General features: G+C 43.4%; 1 protein-coding gene across 1 annotated transcript; it reads right to left on the bottom strand.

Annotated features, from left to right (window-relative positions):
- Positions 1-216: 216 nt before the first annotated feature.
- Positions 217-11,052, bottom strand: DYRK3 (dual specificity tyrosine phosphorylation regulated kinase 3). The gene is made up of 3 exons (XM_012459293.2): positions 10,866-11,052; positions 8,907-9,015; positions 217-2,025 (listed from the first exon to the last, which is right to left on the bottom strand). The coding sequence occupies exons 1-3, from the start codon at positions 10,940-10,942 to the stop codon at positions 448-450; spliced, it is 1,764 nt and encodes a 587-aa protein (XP_012314716.2). The 5' UTR covers positions 10,943-11,052; the 3' UTR covers positions 217-447.
- Between the last annotated feature and the right edge of the window lie 8,217 nt (positions 11,053-19,269).

Here is a 19,269-nt window from a genome sequence, read left to right as displayed (position 1 = left end):
CCCTAGAGGATGGCCTACTGGGGCAAGGGACCTAGCATTGGCTGTTATTCACAACTACTACCACATCCCAAATTACCCCACCAGAACAGACGCCAGGGGACACTAGAAGTGAGTAGTTAGGATACATTTTTTGATACACCTTCTATACTGAGAGAAAGAGATTTAAACCAATAGTATATCAGTTGAAATCTATCTGACAATAATAACAAAGATGCATTGATCTATAACAAGTCATTTAATACATATTCCAGATGGCCAATACAAGCTGGTTAGGTAATTAGCCCTTGAAGGATTATTTTATAGTCATATAAAAATGTATTGTCTTGTTAAAAAAAAATATAGTCCAACAAAAACATAGCCACCAATGGGATTGCATTCTTTTCCATTTGCAGGTTTGCAAGATCATAAAAATACAAACATATGCATCTCTGGGTATATCTCTGTCTGCTAGGTAATCAGCTTTGGCCATACACTGCATAGGGGTATACTACCACTGGTTTCTGACATTAAGTTAGCTTTAAGCTTATTGGCTATTACAACAACTGGAGGCAGCTTAGAACCCAATCCCTGGAAAGGACTTGTAGGATTAACTACACGTTTCCCTGACACCTTGTCTATGGTGGTGAGAGGTCTGGGAACAGACTTGCTAATCCAAGGGTGTCTTAACGCTTGAGCTGGGGTCAGGCGGGCAGAGGGGTCCCAGTGAAGACACCTTTTCAAAAACTCTATAAACAAGTAGTCATCACATCCTTTCAGTGCTGTCCCCCAGTCTTTGCTGCCTGGGGGACCCCGCTTTTTACCCCTACGTGAGCAACCCCCCACAAGCACAACCCTCCCATCTGCCTGAGTAGTCATGGAGCAGTAGCGAGGTATACCCTTGGAGTTAATAAAGTACTTGGCACGTTTGGATTGCTCCAGAAGTTTTGGTGGTGGCATCCCTAGAAGCTCCATCATGCAGGCCAACTGGTCTCCTTCATCCTCTCCAGGGAAGAGAGGCTGTCCTGTTAAAAGTTCTGCAAGGATGCAGCCAAAACTCCACATGTCAATAGGGGTGCTGTAGTGGCTTCCTAAGATGATTTCTGGAGCTCTGTAGAACCGAGACTGGATATATGTGTAAAGCTTCTGGTACTTGAAACAGCTGGACCCAAAGTCAATGACCTTAATCGAACTGTGCCCACGGTGTTTCAGGAGAATATTTTCTGGCTTTAGATCACAGTGAATAATCTTATTTTTGTAGAGGGCATCCAAGGACTGCAAGATGGACTGAGCAAACTTGCGTACTACCTGGACGCTAAAACCCTGAAACTTGTTTTTTTTCATCAGCTCATAAAGGTCCATGCTCAGCAGTTCAAAGGTCATGCAAACATGGTTTCGGAATGTGAAACTTTCCAGCATGTGGATAACGTTCATACTACCAGTTTTATCCTGTTTTTTAAGATGCTCCAAAATCCGGATCTCCTCGGCTGCTTGGCGATGAAAGCGCTTCTCGCTGCGCACCATTTTTAGGGCCACATACTGTTGGAGTTTGTGATCATACACCCGGGCCACCTGCCCAAAGCTCCCCTTGCCAACAATCTTCAGCACCTCATATCGATAAGCTAGATGGTCTCCAGGAACATGGATATAGGCCCCATCTGCATCGTCATAACCCCCATTATTAGGACCACCAATAACTCCCTGTCTTTTTTTGGCATTTGGACCTACAAAGTAAATTTCTGGATAATTAGTGATTTCCAGCTTCTCATAGGCAGTAAGGTGGTGTTTATATTGCTTCAGGGCTTGTTCTGGAGTCAGAGGCACCACTTTGGGTGCCTTGGATGAACTGCTGGGTTTTACTGTATTCAAGCTATCTGAACTTTTACCCTGAGAAACTGTAGGAGAGCATTTTTTAGAGTCACTGATGCCACCTGACTGAATAGCATTGGATTTTCTGTTGCCAAATTCTTGAAACAGCTGTTCGACCTTCATCTCACCTCCATCCAAACAGTGCTGAGTATGATCTCTTGTAAACTGCTCAGTGGTCATCTATGAAAGAGAAAATGAATCCAATGTTCAAGTCATTAAAACATTAGAGAGATGGAATAATCCTCCCTCCTCCGACTGAATAACAACAAAACATGTCCAGTCATGTTTATTTTAAAGTTAAGATGACTCAAAAAGGAGACAAGAAAATCAAGAGTCTCTAGCAACTTGTGTTATATTAATTTTCAGACTCCCTGAATATTGCAGCCAACCCTAATCCCCATACATGCCTTGCTTTGTTCAAGACAAGATGGTCTTCCCACGCCCCCAACATGCCAGGTTCCTTCTTACAGATGTGTCCTTGTACTGAGAATCCTTCCACCCCCTCATCCCCTCAACTTCTACATTCCTTCAAAGCCCGATTCAGTTCCTCTCTCTTCCACTTAGAACTGCTTCGAGACCATCCTAATTAACTGCACATCCAACTGCAGCTTCTCCAGCTTGCTCCCCATAATTTGGTAGCAAGCTTATGTATAACACACGCACTGTCTTACACTGTTCACTAATTGCTTCAAGTATCTTCCCAAATCTTAAGGGCATGTAGCATGATCAAAATAATGCATACTGAAGTGTAAACAAGAAGGTACTACCAAGTGACAGAAGCAGAATTTGAACCTAGGTCTTCTGGCTCCTATTCCAGGGTCCTTCCCATTGACATAGCTCAGCACCTGTAGAGTAGCAGAGCTGAATGCTCACTATAATCAACAAAGTGCTCAATCATCTACTCCCAGGCCCCCATATAAATTACTGCAGCCTTTTAACTCAGTTCATTGAATCACAAAAGCTCTAAGTTAGGGAGAACTCTTGAGATCATGGACCAATTCTTCGAGTACCTGATAACAGTGGGTCCAAGGTCCCTGGGGTGCTTCTTATAAAACTCTTCCCCAGCAAGAGCCTCTTTGATAAAGGAATACTACTCCTTGCACTGAGTTTTGCACAGCCTTTTCCTGGAAGGGACAATGACCCACAGAAAAAAGCTCTACTTACTCCTCTGAATTAAGATTCTTTGAATTGAAACAAGGTTTTTTGAAATAAGACGGAGGAAAAGAAGGACAAAAACAACCAAACACCTAAGTAAAATTAGCATTAAGAAAAAAGGGAAACTACGTGACATGACAGGTATGTTTCATTGGCTTGACTGGAGTAACCATTTTACTATGTATATCAAAACATCATATTGTACATGTTACAAAATACAGTTTTTTGGCCGGGTTTGGTGTCTCACACCTATAATCCCAGCACTCTGGGAGGCCGAAGCAGGTGGATCACCTGCGGTTAGGAGTTCAATACTGGTCTGGCCAACATGATGAAACCTTGTCTCTAAAATATAAAAATATTAAATTATAAAAATTAATATAAAATAAAAATATTAGCCAGGCATGATGATGCACGCCTGTAATCCCAGCTACTTGGGCGGCTGAGGCATGAGAATCATTTGAATCCGGGAAGTGGAGGTTGCAGTGAGCCAAAATCATGCCACTGCACTCCAGCCTGGGCGACAGAGAGACACTCCATCTCAAAAAATAAATAAAATAAAAAATAAAAAATTTGGTTAAACATGGGGCTCATGCCTGTAATCCTAGCAGTTTGGAAGTTTGAGACCAGCCTAGCCAACATGGCAAAACCCCACCTCTACTAAAAAATACAAAAAAAAAAAAAGCCAGATGTGGTGATGCACGCCTGTAATCCCAGCTACTCGGGAGGCTGAGGCAGGAGAATAGCTTGAATCTGGAAGGTGGAGGCTATAGTGAGCCAAGATCAGGCCACTGCATTCCAGCCTGGGCAACAAAGTGACAGACTGTCTCAAAAAAAAAAAAAAAAAAAAAAAAGAAAGAAAGAAAAGAAAAGAAAAAGAAACAAGTGAAAAATATTAAGAAGGGGCTGGAAAGATAAAAATGTTAAATCTGTTGTCAAAAATAAAAGGAAGTCTAGGATACTTAAAAGAACAACTATTTTTCTCAATGGACCCTGAAAAATGTCCTTTGTCTGTCTGATAATTTTAGAGAGCCTATAGTATGAGGAACAGATAATTCTGGAGAAGCTCTGGGCTACAGTTATAATCTCTAAAAATGTAAGCTAAAAAGTGGCCAAACCTTTAAAAACTAGAAATTCTAACATAACCTAAGCAAAACAAAAATTATATTTATAAATTATCAAAAATAAATAACAAAAAACAATATTAAAAACATAAATGAGGCTGGGTGCAGTGGCTCACGCCTGTAATCCCAGCTACTCAGGAGCTTCGGCCGGGCGCGGTGGCTCACACCTGTAATCCCAGAACTTTGGGAAGGTGAGGTGGGAGGATCATGAGATCAGGAGCTGAGACCACCCTGGCCAACATGGTGATACTCCGTCTCTACTAAAAACACAAAAATTAGCCAGCCATGGTGGTGCAGGCCTGTAATCTCAGCTACTTGGGAGGCTGAAGCAGGAGAATCAATTGAATCCAGGAAGTGAAGGTTGCAGTAAGCTGACATAGCACCATTGCACTCCAGCCTGGGTGACAGAACGAGACTTCATCTCAAAAAAAAAAAAAAAAACCATAAATGACAAAAATTTAAGTATAGGCATACCTCAAACAGCCCCCGTAATTCAGTTACAAAAGTCCTGCTTGCTCCTTTTTAAAAGTAATTTGATCAATTTAGATATTTATAGAACACTTACAGTTACATGATGTATTATATGATCTTAAACAAAGTCAAAGAGCCAGTTCAAATGCAGCCATAGCCTGGCATTTAGTTTTAAAATAAAGGGGCCAGATACAGTCTCTCTGATACCAAAGTAGAAAATTCTCACTGGTCAAGAAAATAAACAGGCCTGCATATAGAATCCACATATTGGCCGGCCGTGGTGGCTTACTCCTGTAATCCCAGCACTTTGGAAGGCCGAGGTGGGTGGATCACTTGAGATCAGGAGTTCAAGACCAGCAAGGCCAACATGGCAAAACCCCATCTCTAATAAAAATACCAAAATTAGCCAGGTATAGCGGTACGCATCTGTAGTACCAGCTACTTGGGAAGCTGAGATGGGAAAATCACTTCAACCCATGAGGTGGAGGTTGCAGTGAGTTGAGATCGCACCACTGCACTCCAGCCTGCAATCTATTAGGAAATAAATTTGGTGGAAACTAGGAAAATATTTTAATTGTTTGGTTTTAATTAGATTTACATAATAAAACAAACATCTGCATGCATCTTGGCTAGTTTTCCTTAAAATCGTTACTAACTTTAATACATCTAAATATTTACTGCCTAAGTCTTTGAAACACATCCTGAAGAAACAAGAAGTCAGAAGGCCTGGGTTGGGGTCCTGCCTACACTACTTAACGCTGTAGGTCCAGCTGGGTGTGGTGGCTCATGCCTGTAATCCCAACACTTTGAGAGGCCAAGGTGGGCGGATCACCTGAGGTCGGGAATTTAAGACCAGATTGGCCAACATAGTGAAACCCTGTCTCTGCTAAAAATACAAAAATTAGCCAGGCATGGTGGCACGTGCCTGTAATCCCAGCTACTTGGGAGGCTGAGGAAGGAAAATCACTTGAACCCGGGAGGCAGAGGTTGCATTGAATGAGATTACGCCACTGCACTCCATCCTGGGAGACAGAACAAGACTCCATCTTAAAAAAAAAAAAAAAAAAGAAAAGAAAAGAAAAGAAAGAAAAGCTGTAGGTCCCTGTTGCCTTCCTGAGCCTCAGTTTCTTTATCTGTAAGATGTGGATAATAATACCTACTTGCAGGATGTTGTGTGGATCAAATTCTAATTAATAATTCTAATTTCACCAATCATAAAATATTTAAAAGACACTGATTACATTTTGGCAAAATTCTCAATACATTAAAGTTTAAATTCCTATACACCCTTCCTCTTCCCCTTTCTCTCTTCTCTCTCTGGTGGCTTCCTCCATTTCTCTAGTCTGATCTCCCTCTATCAAGCGTCTAGCACTAACTATGCCTTTTGCTTAATGACGACACCCACAATAGGCCTTCACTTAGGGTACATGGAATTGCCTCACCCACTTTCTCTCCACATAAAACATGCTTTCCACCCGCTATACAATTTACTGTGTTACCTCTCCATGGATAGTTGAACTTCAACAGAACATCAATGCCCTAACCGAAAGGAATGCCTCTCTAGGAACCGCAGTCACCAGTGGCAAACTGCTAGGAAAGGTATTTGTGGTACAGGGTCTGTTCCTGGGAATTTCCCCTATTCTGCCTATGTGTGAGGCTGCACTGGCTCTGGAACCCTTCATTTCTGTTTGTGATAATAAGAACGTCTCAAGTACACAACATTAATAAGAACAGATACATCAGAAATGTAATTTCCACAGAACTATTACAATAATATTAAATATGCCATGATTGGAGTCCATGATTCATGGTTTTTCCTTAAAGTAAGCCTAAATTTCTCTCCTCACAAAATAAGTTTGACTTTGCCTTTCGGAACTACACAGAAGTGTCCAAATTTCAAGTAGGAGCCCTGTGGATACCTAAAAGGGGCCGTGCTGTCCCTACCACCACCATCCTGTAGGTTCCGCACTACATCCTCCTTACCTCACCCAACATGTCAGGCTCTCTCACTCTCCTGTTCACATTCTCAACACAGGCTGCACTTTATGTCTCTCTTGAAGCATGCCTTCCAGAACAGAGTATGCTACTTCAGTGTAGTACGCTATCAATATCATCCTCTCCAGTGAAACTGGAGAATTATGGGAGATAATTTTTCTACACAGGGAGGGGTTCTCTTCTTAACTTTCTTTTCTTTCCTACAAATAACCCAAATACTGGCCTGAATCAATTACATAACAAGTCTGATATGCTGTAACTAAAACCTTCCTTCCATTATTCTAGAAAACTCTAAAGTGTTCACACATATTAAAGTCTAACTGTTTCAAAACACTAAATATTTCCCCAAACGCCCATCAGTCAAGGAGTAGATAAATTATGGTATATATATACCATGGAATACGACTTAGCCATAAAAGGAATGAAATAATGGCATTGACAGCAACCTGGATAGAACTGGAGACCATTATTCTAAGAGAAGTAACTCTGAAATGGAAAACTAAACATGGTATGTTCTCATTCATAATCCGGGAGACCAGGTGGAGTCTCGTCACCGTCATAGTAAGAAACCTATTGTCCATGTCCAAAGTCAAGCGAACATGCTCTTCTACAAATAAAAAAATGGCATATGTGTAAGCCTGGGTGAGAGGGCAAGACTCTGTCTCAAAAAAAAAAAAAATTAAAAAAGAAGAGTAAAGACATCATTGAGTTAGAATCTAAAGTCTTCTTGCTTCCCCACAGAAGTGTTATTCTGAACACCATTCATTTTGATCCTGAAACATACAATATAAGTGACCTACTGGAAGGTAAATAGCAATGGCTAACTCTGAGTCAAAGTTAAAATGACTGAAAGTCAGATGCTAACACTTCAATCCAATTGCAAATAGTTTCCTACAGAGGTGAGCCAATTGGCAGTAAGTAAGCAAGCAATCTGACGGTCAGCATAAGGTGTACATGGTTCTGAAGTTCTTAGACATTTTGACGTATTAAAGAAATAAACTTGCAAAGAATGGAAAGAAACCCCACTGCACTCCAGAAAGGGGATGAAAAATAGGGTTATCAGCCTTTACAATATTTTTAGCTTCACTTTGTATATTATTAGTGTTCAAAGTGGGGAAAGAGCCGGACATAGTGGCTCATGCCTGTAATCCCAGTGCTTTGGGAGGCCGAGGGAGGTGGATCACCTGAGGTCAAGAGTTCGAGACCAGCCTGACCAACATGGTGAAACCCTGTCTCTACTAAAAATACAAAAATAAGCTGGGCGTGGTGGCAGGTGCCTGTAACCCCAGCTACCTGGGAGGCTGAGGCAGGAGAACTGCTTGAACCTGGGAGACAGAGATTGCAATGAGCCGAGATGATGCCACTGCACTCCAGCCTCGGTGAAAGAGTAAGACTCCATCTTGGGAAAAAAAAAAAAAGGTGTGAAAAAGGTAGTTTTTAAGCAAAAATTGTTGAAAACAGGAAAAAAAAAAAATTAGCCAGGTATGGCGGCAGGAGGCTGAGGCTGAAGAATTGCTTGAGCCCAGGAGGTGGAGGTTGCAGTGAGCCAAGATTGCACCTCTGCACTCCGGCCTGGGCAACAGAGCAAGACCCCATCTCAAAAAAAAAAAAAAAAAGAAGAAGAAGAAGAAGAAATATTACAAATGAGTCAATTCAATTATTCAGTTTGTTCATCTGATGACATATGCAGCAAATTTAAAGTCATAGGATAGCCTCTCCTTGTTATGGAAGCTAGCCAAACCCTGCTCTGCCTACTACTCTATGCATGCTGAGGGAACGTGAATTAATTTCATCTTAAGTTAGGGAAAAAAAAAAAAAAAAGCTAAGTTGTCTGCAGCCCCCAAAATGATGCATCAAAAACCAAACTGTTTTATTTATGATCTATCTATGAATGGTTTGGTTCTCTTTAGCACACTAATGAACGAGGACTGCATTTCCATCTCGCAGGGGGAAAAACCCCTGCAGATCTATGAATTCCGAGATGTTTTCTGTTTCTTATTTTGTTAAAAGGAGCCTTTGTAATACCAGGTGTATATCATCCAATACAAAAATAAGCATTATCTACATTTAAGTAGCATACTATTTTTTTCCTAGTGCTATATATTTATCCCAATGGAGATGGAAATAAAAGGGTGGGTTCCAAATCAAAACCATTCTGAAAAGTTAAATTTGGACCACAGACATTGTCATTCCAAAGTCAAGAGAAATCAAAAAGAAACAGTCTGGTTGTCAGTGAAACATAAGAGTACCTTGAGCATTAAGTAGCACTTCCTTCTTTTCAAAACAATTCATGTACAAAGACTTACTTCTTTTACTTACATTTAGTCTTCTGGGTGGAGGCGGTTCAGGATTACAGAGTACATTTGAACAGGGTGGGCATTTGGTTTCATCTATTACCATGACGGTATCATAGACAACATCCCCCAACCTAATTGAAAGGATTACAGATAAAATCTGTCAGTAACTGAAGAATACAAATTTGTCTTTCCAAAACATCCTGCATCTTAACTGCTTCAAATCTGCTACAAGGAACAATAATAGAAATAAATGTCTGCACTACATTTTGGCATTGAATACAAACAACTGGGGTATTTGGCAGAGGAACAGAGGAAATCCAACTTTTGTTTTTTAAGGACAACATTTCTAGGTTTATATTTTAAAATAGTTGAGACAAGTCTTTCTGAATGTTGTTAAAAACAATAAGGACAGAAGGATCTCATAATAACGTACTACTTGAAAATAAAGGCTAGTTTGAATCTGAAGCTCATAGAGAAAAAAACAGACCAGAGAAAACTAACAGAGGTAATTGTTTTTACAAGTCAGTGACTTGGATTCTAATCTCAGCTCTAACACTGGCTGAGCTACCTTCTCCTCTGAGTCTGTCTTCCCCATGTTAATGGGAAGACTAGCTCCAGTCTACACACTTCTGGGTCTTACAGGCAAGAAATAAAAGGCCCTTTTCAGCCTGTCTTCTCTTTATTCATTTACTTACTTACCTACTTACATCTACCTAACTTGTAGAAAAATACAGTAAGTACCACAGCAAACACGAAAAGGATGCTCTAAATTATAAAATGTATTGAATTTACTTCTCTTTCCACTTCATTTTCTGGTGAATAGTGGAGGTAAAATTCTAAATGATTAAGCATCACTTCTCGTTCTTTAATACTGTGGCTCCACCACCGTAAGGAAACACAAAAGACGAGAAGATTTATTTAATCCACAAGATGGCCCTGAATAATGTATTTCATCTGCTACGAAGAACACGGATTTCCCAGATACATCAGCATTTTAGTGTATCATTTTACATGATACACCATGAATACAACAGTGACGATGTTGCAGAGGAATAATTTTTTAAATGTCTTTTAAAATATCCTGGAAAATCTTGGTCACCTTTAAAAGCTGTTTTGTGAAATTCGTTCTAGAGTTTTCTTTATAGATGTGTTATAAAAATACAAAGGGAAAAAAAAACCGCTACAGATATTTTTGGAACGCTCTTTTAAAAAACATGCTCACATTCTGACAGACTATATCTATATTTTTAACAGGGAACTGCTTCACCGACAGAAACCGAATATTCTGGATGTGACTGACCCTTTGCCATAAGCCTGATAAAACAAACCAGGACAGGTGTCCACATTTATAAAGAAAAAGAAAATCTGCAAGATTGCCTAGTGACTAACAGCCTGAGGAAATTAAAAAGAGTCTGTATGCAAATAAAGCGGATAGCAGAGATCTCTTCTCTCCATTTAGGTGTAAAATACAACGCCAGGTGGGGAATCTCTCAAAATAGGATCTGGAGAATGCTGTACCCAGCACAGTCCATAACCTGCACACCGGAAGCCAGACTGCACCCCTCACAGCAAAGCCCCAAGAGTTCAGCTCTCGGTTATCCGCTCTAAGCAACAGGGCTTCTTTCCAAGGTACCGCTCCCGGGCTCTACCGGTTTGCTAAAAAGCCCCACAAAAAGTCCTAGATTTTCGGAGCTCCTTACCATAATCCGCGATCTAGGGTTTCAGAGGTAATCCAGGGGTGGAAACTCTTCTTGCTCTAACTCTGCTCTAGCCCCCTCCCCCGCACCCGGTGAGTCGGAAGTGGGGGGGAGGAGGCCCTGATGGAGACGAGATGGGGGTGGTCCTGGGGAGGTGGTCAGACCCCTGCACTCGTCCCTCCTGCTAAGGGCTCACTCTACCTCCTCTCCGGCCCCAAGCTTCGCCTGCCAGCGCCAGCCGCTCTCTGTGGCGCCCCCAGCCCGTTACCCCGCGGCGCCGTTACCTTCGCTGCTGGGGCGGGAGCCCGGTCCCAGGCGGCCCCGCATCCTTCCGCCCAGGCCAGCGAGCTGTGCCTCCCATCGGCTAGTTCGGGACCCTCCAGCTGGAGGGTCCAGACGGCCACGCCACCTACGCCGGGACGGCTGCCTCAGCGGCGGACGGTCCCACGGGAACTCTCGGCCAGAAACTGCAGCTCCGCACGCTTTCGATACCGACTGGTCGGGGCCGGGTAGTGGGGAGACGCAGTTATAGGGGCGGGAGAGGGCGCGGTCTGGTCGCCTAGCAACTGCGGAACGCCCCGAGAAACGTCTTTGTGAGGCTGCGCGCGGACGCACGGGGGCGGGGCCCGTGGCGGGGGCGGGGCGCGTGGCGGGGGCGGGGCCCGTGGCCGGTGCAGGCCACGCGGGGTCCTAGCCGGCGCTAGCCCTGGCGCCGGAGGCGGGAGGCGAGGAGCTCGCGGCCTGGGAGGCGAGGAGCCCGCGGCCTAGGCGGCTCGGATTCCCTGGCGGGAGCTGCGGACTGAGAGAAGGGTCCCGCGGAGAAGGGGCGAAAGTAACAACCCGCGATTTCTGTCTCAGAAGGGCTGCCCTCCCCTCACGGTCCGCGGTCCCTTAAGTAGCACGTTGCGTCCTGAAGTTCCTCCGGCTTCAAGATGAGTTTTAAATGAATGAAAACGTGTGTATTGTTTTAGGCTTTCCCACCGCGGGACGGCCCTCCGGGGGTTGGTGAGTTACAGGAGAACGCGATGGTAACAAACCCGTTTGTTGACACTGCCTCCGTTTATGAGCATTTGATCCCAGTAACCGTACCAGACGACTTTCGTCTTTTAGACTTAGCTGGGATCCAGAATAGAAGCTGAGCTTTGTCTGATTCCCCTACAACAGTCAGCCACAGACGGGAGGGCAGTGTAGGAAACATGACCGTGAAGCGGCAAACCTGGACTAGAAGCTTCTAACGCCTAACCGCCCTCCTGCCACACCTGGACCCCTGGGAGGCCCTTCCTGTCTTTTTCCTTAGAATCTGTGTATGTGTCTTTTTCCTTTTCTGATGCTAAGACACCTCAGAAACACCAATGTTAAGCAGATTTCCATCGTTGGAGGTTAAAACACCCGAACACAAGTGTTTTCTTGTGGCATCCAGTCAAATGTTTTATAGGTTGGTTTGTTTGCTTTAAAAAATTTCCTAGAAGATGGGTAGTAAGAACCAGTCCGAGCTAGTAAACCCACCAAGCACGAGGTGGTCGGACCGTCCAGGTTCTGGAGTCCAGAAGACAGCAAACGTCCTCAAAATGCCGAACACGGGCGCCACCTGCTGGGACTAGGACGCTCACTGTCCCAAATCAGCATAGCATAGTTCCCATAAATCTTAAAAATTCCCATCCAAGGCTCATTTCCGTGTGACCGAAAGTCATATCTCTGTTCTTATGACTCCAAGTAAAAATGTTCACGCTATAAATTAAGAATCTATTGGTTTGGGAAATTTTATTTTTTGTGATCAATATTAAATTTAGCCTCCTTATGATATACATATAAATATAAAAATTTTCTTCCATGATGATTTTTAAAAGTTTTCTAATTTTATAAATAAACTATTTTTTGTTTCCCCCTCCCCCCGCCCCCCCCCAACCAGAGCAATTCTGCTTTCACAGGGGTTTGTATTTGTGCTCATATGAAGCTTTTGTTTGAAGAAAGAGTTCCATGGCAACACAGAGATTGGATGAGGTTGCTGTTGAAATCCCTTTCAGCTCTAAGATTGCAAAAATTCTATTAAATAATCCCCATTCTCAGTACTTACGTGGACACCTGAGACCACGTTACTGCCCTCCCTAAACAGTTAATATGATTTCTTACCTCATTCTGAATCACTGCATCCGCAGTCTGTGTTTAAGACACATCTTCCACAGCCAAGTGGAAGCATTCCTGCTCCCCTTCTTGTTCCTAAGGTGGGAAATACAGAGGCCTCCATTATCGTTAGCCTGTCGTTCCCATGGTCAAGGGAAAGAGGACTCTTTGAGGGTGCTAGAGCTTCATAAATCTCTGACCTCAGTGACCCAATGTTTCTTCAAAGAGCCCCTGTGTGGTAGGTTTAATGTCCCATAAGGGATCTGGCAGGAGCCTCCACACCCCTGATGAGCGCTGCCCTGTCCCCTCCAGCTCCCCAGCAGCTTCCACATCATTCATGCCCTTTCTTTCCCTCCAAAGCCTCATTCAGGAGTAGTTTAAAGTCACCATTATCGTTCTCCATGCAGTTAAAGTCAGATTTACCCACCGTGAATTAACCAAAAGTCATAAAAGATGCCTGTCTGTCCTTTCAAGCCAATTCTAAGAAATCTGAAAAGTAAGGTATCTGCCAATTCTAATACATTGACAAAGTGAGGAAATAACCACAAAAAAAGATCCAACTATTCCAGGATCTTAAAAACCCACTGGGACATTCACAATGTGATCACAGTTTCAAATGCACAGATTCAGAAAACATCCCTGTGGCCACATTTACCTGGAATTTTATGATAAAATAGCTGTTGGTAGGTTATGCTAAGTCTGAACAAGTTTCATTGGTATACATTTCTATACAGCAAAATGTGCCATAATGTGTACTGTGACACATGCATCACAAAATTGGGAAAAAATTTAAAAATCATCTGGAGAGAACCAGTGAAACTTACTCCTTCCCCCAAGCTATATTAACCTCAAATTCACCTGTGCTCCTGAAACATAAACTTGCTATGTTTTTCAGAAACACTGAAATCTAGCTCACTGGAACACTAGAGCCATGGCTTATTTTTCTGGAGCCTCAGAAAACTGTCTCTCTTCTGCATTTCAGGCATCTCCTGTTCTTATGCCCTCCCCTCTCCACCAAGATCTGAAATATGCCCCATATTAACAAAGCAAACAAAAGCCATGCCCGCAGTACTGCATCGCAGTACTGCCTCTTCCCACTACTATACACGCTTCGTTCTGTGACTCCTAAACCCAGAAGGTTGTCCTTATTATCCCAAACCCCTCACATACTTTATTTTCCAAAACTTTTTGCCATCTTTTTCTGCTTGCTCCTCCTAAGTCAGCGTGACCAGTTCCACTTACAGCCCTGCGGAGTCCTATGAAGCTTCATTTCTAAAATCTTTATTTATTTATTTTTTGAGATGAAGTTTTGCTTTTGTTGCCCAGGCTGGAGTGCAATGGTGCTATCTTGGCTCACCGCAACCTCTGCCTCCCGGGTTCAAGTGATTCTCTTGCCTCAGCCTTTCAAATAGTTGGGATCACAGGCATGCGCCACCATGCCTGGCTTATGTTGTATTTCTAGTAGAGATGGGGTTTCTCCATGTTAGTCAGGCTAGTCTCGAACTCCTGACCTCAGGTGATCCACCGGCCTCGGCCTCCCAAAGTGCTGGGATTACAGGTGTAAGCCACCGTGTCTGGCTCATTTCTGAAATCTTCAAACCAAACCAGGACTCTTTCTAATCATCATTTGCTTTTATTATGTTCCAAGCACCATCTAAAGCACTTTAATATATTTGCTCATTTAAAACTCACAGTAGTCCAGTGAGATAGGTATTATCTCCATCCTACACTTCAGAAAACAGTCTCAGAGGTTAATAACTTGCCCAAGGTCACCCAGCCAGTAAATAATGAACCAAAATTCAAACCCTGGTCTGTTTGAACAACCCAGCCTCTTGACTGCCTGTATTCTACCTGTATTCCCTGAGCCTGGCAGGCTAGCCCAGGCTAGACCACTGGACCCTTTGAATTCTCTGACATAGTTTCCCTTGATTTAAGATTCTGAAGGTGTTAAGCAGAATAATAGTTTCCCAAAGATGTCTGCATCTTTGTTTTGCTTTTTTTTTTTGAGACAGAGTCTCGTTCTGTTGCCAGGCACCAGGCTGGAGTGCAGTGGCACAATCTCGGCTCACTGCAACCTCTGCCTCCCGGGTTCAAGCAATTCTCCTGCCTCAGCCTCCCAAGTAGCTAGGACTACAGGTGCACACTACCATGCCCAGCTAATTTTTCTATTTTTTTAGTAAAGACGGGGTTTCACCACATTGGCCAGGATGGTCTCGATCTCTTGACCTCATGATCCACCTGCCTCAGCCTCCCAAAGTGCTGGGATTACAGGCATGAGCTGCATCTTAATTCTAAGAATCTGTAAATATGTCACTTTACTTGACAAAAAGGGACTTAACAAATGTGATTAAGTTAAGGCTCTTGAGATGGGGAGATTTTCCTAGGTTATCTGAATGGGTCCACTGTAATCACAGGGGTCCTTTTAAAATGGATAGGGAGGCCAGGTGCGATGGCTTACATCTGTAATCCCAGCACTTTGGGAGGTCAAAGTGGGCAGATCACTTGAGGTCAGGAGTTCAAAACCACCCTGGCCAACATGGTGAAACCCTGCCTCTACTGAAAATACAAAAGTTAGCTGGGCGTGGTGGTGTGTGCCTGTAGTCCTAGCTACTCAGGAGGCTGAGGCCCGAGAATCACTTGATCCCAGAAGGCAGAGGTTGCAGTGAGCAGAGATCACGCCACTGCGCTCCAGCTTGGGTGACAGAGTGAGACTCCATCTGAAAAAAAAAAAAAAAAGGAAGGGGAAAGCAGGAGGGTCAGAGAGGAAAATGTGACTGTGGAAGCAGAGGTCAGAGAGAGAGATTTGAAGATGCTGTTGTTGGTCTTGAAGATGGAGGAGGGGCCCATGAGTTAAAGAATGAAGGTGGCCTCTAGAAGCTGGGAAAGACAAGGAAACAAATTTTCCTCTAGAGTTTCCAGAAGGAAGGAATCGCTGCTTACACCTTAATTTTAGGACTTCTGACTTCCAGAATTGTAAGATAATAAATTTGCCTTGTTTCAAGCCACTAAATTTGTAGTACTTTGTTGCATTAAAGCTTAGGAACCTTGGGTACTGCAATAGATTAAACATGGCACATCCTTTGCAGTTGCTCCCAGGGAGTGGAGGGAACTGTTTTCCTGGTTCTGGACGCTGACTGGCCACGTGACTTGATTTGACCAATAACACATGCCGGAATTGGCAATGTGTGATTTAGGAGCTTAGGCCTCGGGAGACCTCCTTACAGCTTCTGCTCTCCTGCCCTTAGATGCTGCCACCATGTGGACAAGTCTGGGCTGGATTTCTGTAGTCCCCAGCTAATACCAACTGCCAGACAAGTGCGAGGCCACCCGGCTGAGTTGCCAGCTGACAGCACCCACATGAAAGCTCCATGCAAGGTAGCAGAAGAACCTCTTGGCTGCACCCCGCCCAAATCAACAGCCCCTTGAGAACTGTGAACAAATAAAATGATTACTTTAAACCATTAAGTTTTGCTGTACAGCAATAGATAAATGATATGGGTACTTTTGAAAAATACCAATTATGCCTACTCTCCATTCCACCAGATCTAATGATGAACAGTTTCTTGGTAAGAAGTTCTGCTCATCTTTTTATCGTGTCTGTTGTTTATCAGCTAGGTTTTGAAATCACTAGTGTAGACCTTGGAGACCAAGTCCTATTGGGTCACCTGGCTCTTGGAAGACCACTATACCTGGCAGTGACTCATGCCTATAATCCCAGCGCTTTGGGAGGCCGAGGTGGGCAAATCACCTGAGGTCAGGAGTTGGAGACCAGCCTGGCCAACATGGTGAAATCCTGCCTCTACTAAAAATACAAAAATTAGCCGGGCGTGGTGGCAGGCCCCTGTAATCCCAGGTACTTGGGAGGCTGCGGCTGGAAAATCCCTTGAACCCAGGAGGCAGAGGTTTCAGTGACCAGAGATCGTGCCATTGCATTCCAGCCTGGATGACAAGAATGAAACTCAAAAAAAAAGAAAAAAAGAAAAGAAAAGAAAAAGAAAAAAGAAAATGTACCATATACATTTCGACAGTATTTTTTTAAAGCAGTAAAGCTAAATTTGGGTATGATGAGTGCCCATCATATCGTCCTGTCTCCATTTCTTGTTTCTGTATTCCCACTTGCTAGATTCATTCTCAGGGTTCTTTTGTACAAGCAAGATGGCAACTGCAATTCCAAGTTCAACTCAGTAGAAAAGCTATCTCAGTCTCACTGTAATTCACTAGCTTTGACTGGGTCTCAATCTCACTGTAATTCACTGGCTTTGACTGGGTCTCAGTCTCACTGTAATTCACTGGCTTTGACTGGGCCCATTCTTAAACCAAATCTGCAGCCAGGAAAATGTAATAATATTCTGGTCAAGCCTGTGCCTCTTGGACCAAGCAGTAGAAACATATTGGACAGAAAGTTAGGAAAACAGTGTGCAACAGCAGTTCCCCCAAAAAAGATAAGTGAATATGGTACAGTGAAAACAACAGATATTCACTACCGCTGGGTGTTGGAAATCAGCTTTATCTGTGTTTTAAATCCTGAAAGTCCACATCAAGGTCACCAGGCTACTGGAAGTCTTTAAAATTCCCAAGTCTCAAAAGCCTGGACACCAGACTTTGAAATGCAACTCACCATGTCCCCCAAGTGATGGAAGACAGGTTTCCCTCTGCCTCAAAAATGGCCCCCAAGCTCTGTAAAACAATTCATGAAGTCCTTCCATGCATGCTAATTAGAGCCCAGCAGCTACAGGCCCTACCGCCATGCCTCTGTGTTCCTAATCCTCAAATTTCATTCACCTGTCTGTACTTTAATAAAAGCTGGATTGAGGATGTTCCAGTCAAACATATTTCCAGGAAGCTAGTCCATTAGGGTAGTTAAAACTCAGTTGGAAATGTAAGAAGATGGAGAATATTGTGTTTATTTAGACTACATTCATGGAGACAACCATATGTGCCTAGAAGAAATGCTTGGTTAAGCGCCTAGTGGAAACAGCTGGGGGATAAGGGTAAGGCTCCCAAGAGACATTCCAAAAAAAAAAAAAAAAAAAAAATCCTGATGATCCCTATACTGCCTCAAAGCAGGGTAAGTCCAGTTGTCTGCAGGATTGGGAAGTCTCAAGCTCTCTGCCCTCTCCTCTGCCCAGCTCAGCCCCTTCTCTAATGATGAGCAAATGTCTGGGTTGGAGGGAAATTCAGGTATTTCCATGGGCATTGATTAGGATGATGTATGCCTGGGTCTGTCTCACTCCTTGATTATTTATTAATAATCTTCATATTCCCCATGCCACAGACACTGTGGCTCTCAGCACGGATGCTGATGTCGGCAGAATTTTAGAAACTATTCTCCAATACACGGATATCTCTGTCTTCATTTGTCCTACTCTCCCAACATTTTGCTTGCTGGTCACCTTGGCTTGAGAAAGTCTTCACTTTTGTTTATTTGCTTGCTTGCTGACTTGCTTGCTATTTAAGAAAAGCCTGCTCTTGTCCTGGAAGCTTGGAAACACACACAGCCTTCCTAGGCTGAGACCCCTGCAGGCACTGCAGAGATCAGGAAATATGTCTCCACTAGCCCCTGGAAACCAGCCTCTTTCCTTCAGGATTCCCAGACCCCCCTTAGCTCTCTCTGTTGTCTGGAGCTCCAGGAGCTGCTCGCTCCCCTGAGGCTCTGACATTTGTTGCTGCTTTTCTTCTTCTTCTTCTTTTTTCATGTGATGGTTTTAATAGTTGATACCAATCCAATTTTTTAAATTATGCTTTAAGGTAAAGGGAGTTGAGAGGATATCTTTCTGTATTCTAGCTCTGGATTGAGACCAGGATTTCCAGAATCCTATAAAACTTGGTGGCCTCCAGGTTCCAGGCTCCTTTTCACCATCTTCAGGATCCTAGTACTGTCACAGGCTCTTGTTAATACCTGGAAAACCCCTAATAAGCTCAGCTGCACCAATGTTTAGAGATCGAAGTTGCTGTTCCTCCCAGGAGCATTCGTAGCTTGCAGGTTTTTAAGTGCCATTAACTCATGCCAGCCTGTGTCTGTAAATGCTCTGTGATCAGAACATTCCATCAGATTGCTGTAGTAGTTTGTTTTCATGCTGATAATAAAGACATATCCAAGACTGAGTAATTTATAAAAGGAAAGAGGTTCAATTGACTCACAGTTTCACATGGCTAGGGAGGCCTCACAGTCATGGTGGAAGGTGGAGGAGCAAGGCATGTCTTACGTGGTGTTAGGCAAGAGAGCGTGTGTAGGGGAACTCCCCTTTATAAAACCATCAGATCTCGTGAGGCTTGTTCACTATCATGAGAACAGCACGGAAAAGACTTGCCCCGGTGATTCAAGTACTTCCCACCAGGTACCTCCCATGACGTGCGGATTATGGGAGCTACAGTTTAAGATGAGATTTGGGTGGGGACACAGCCAGCCATATCAATTGCATTCTCTTTGGCTTGCAATAAGGATGAGAACTCTTTACAGGTATCTTCACAGCCTTTGTTTGCTGTTTTATTATGAAAGATATTACAAAGAATACAGATGAAGAGATGGCTAGGGTGAGGTATCGGGGAAGCAGTGTGCAGAGATTC

The sequence above is a fragment of the Aotus nancymaae genome, unplaced genomic scaffold, assembly GCF_030222135.1.
Source record: "Aotus nancymaae isolate 86718 unplaced genomic scaffold, 86718_ANA_hifiasm-v0.15.2.pri h1tg000039l, whole genome shotgun sequence".
Taxonomy (NCBI): Eukaryota; Metazoa; Chordata; class Mammalia; order Primates; family Aotidae; genus Aotus; species Aotus nancymaae.
Note: the sequence above shows the minus strand (reverse complement) of the source record. Positions and strands in the feature narration are given on the sequence as shown.

Bases quoted from the DNA above. Each gene is read 5' to 3' on its own strand.
- DYRK3 (XM_012459293.2), bottom strand. From the start codon at position 10,942: ATGGGAGGCACAGCTCGCTGGCCTGGGCGGAAGGATGCGGGGCCGCCT. The intron at 9,016-10,865 runs GTAACGGCGCCG...CCTTTCAATTAG, and splicing joins CTCCCGCCCCAGCAGCGAAG to GTTGGGGGATGTTGTCTATG. The intron at 2,026-8,906 runs GTAAGTAAAAGA...TCTCTTTCATAG, and splicing joins CTCCACCCAGAAGACTAAAT to ATGACCACTGAGCAGTTTAC.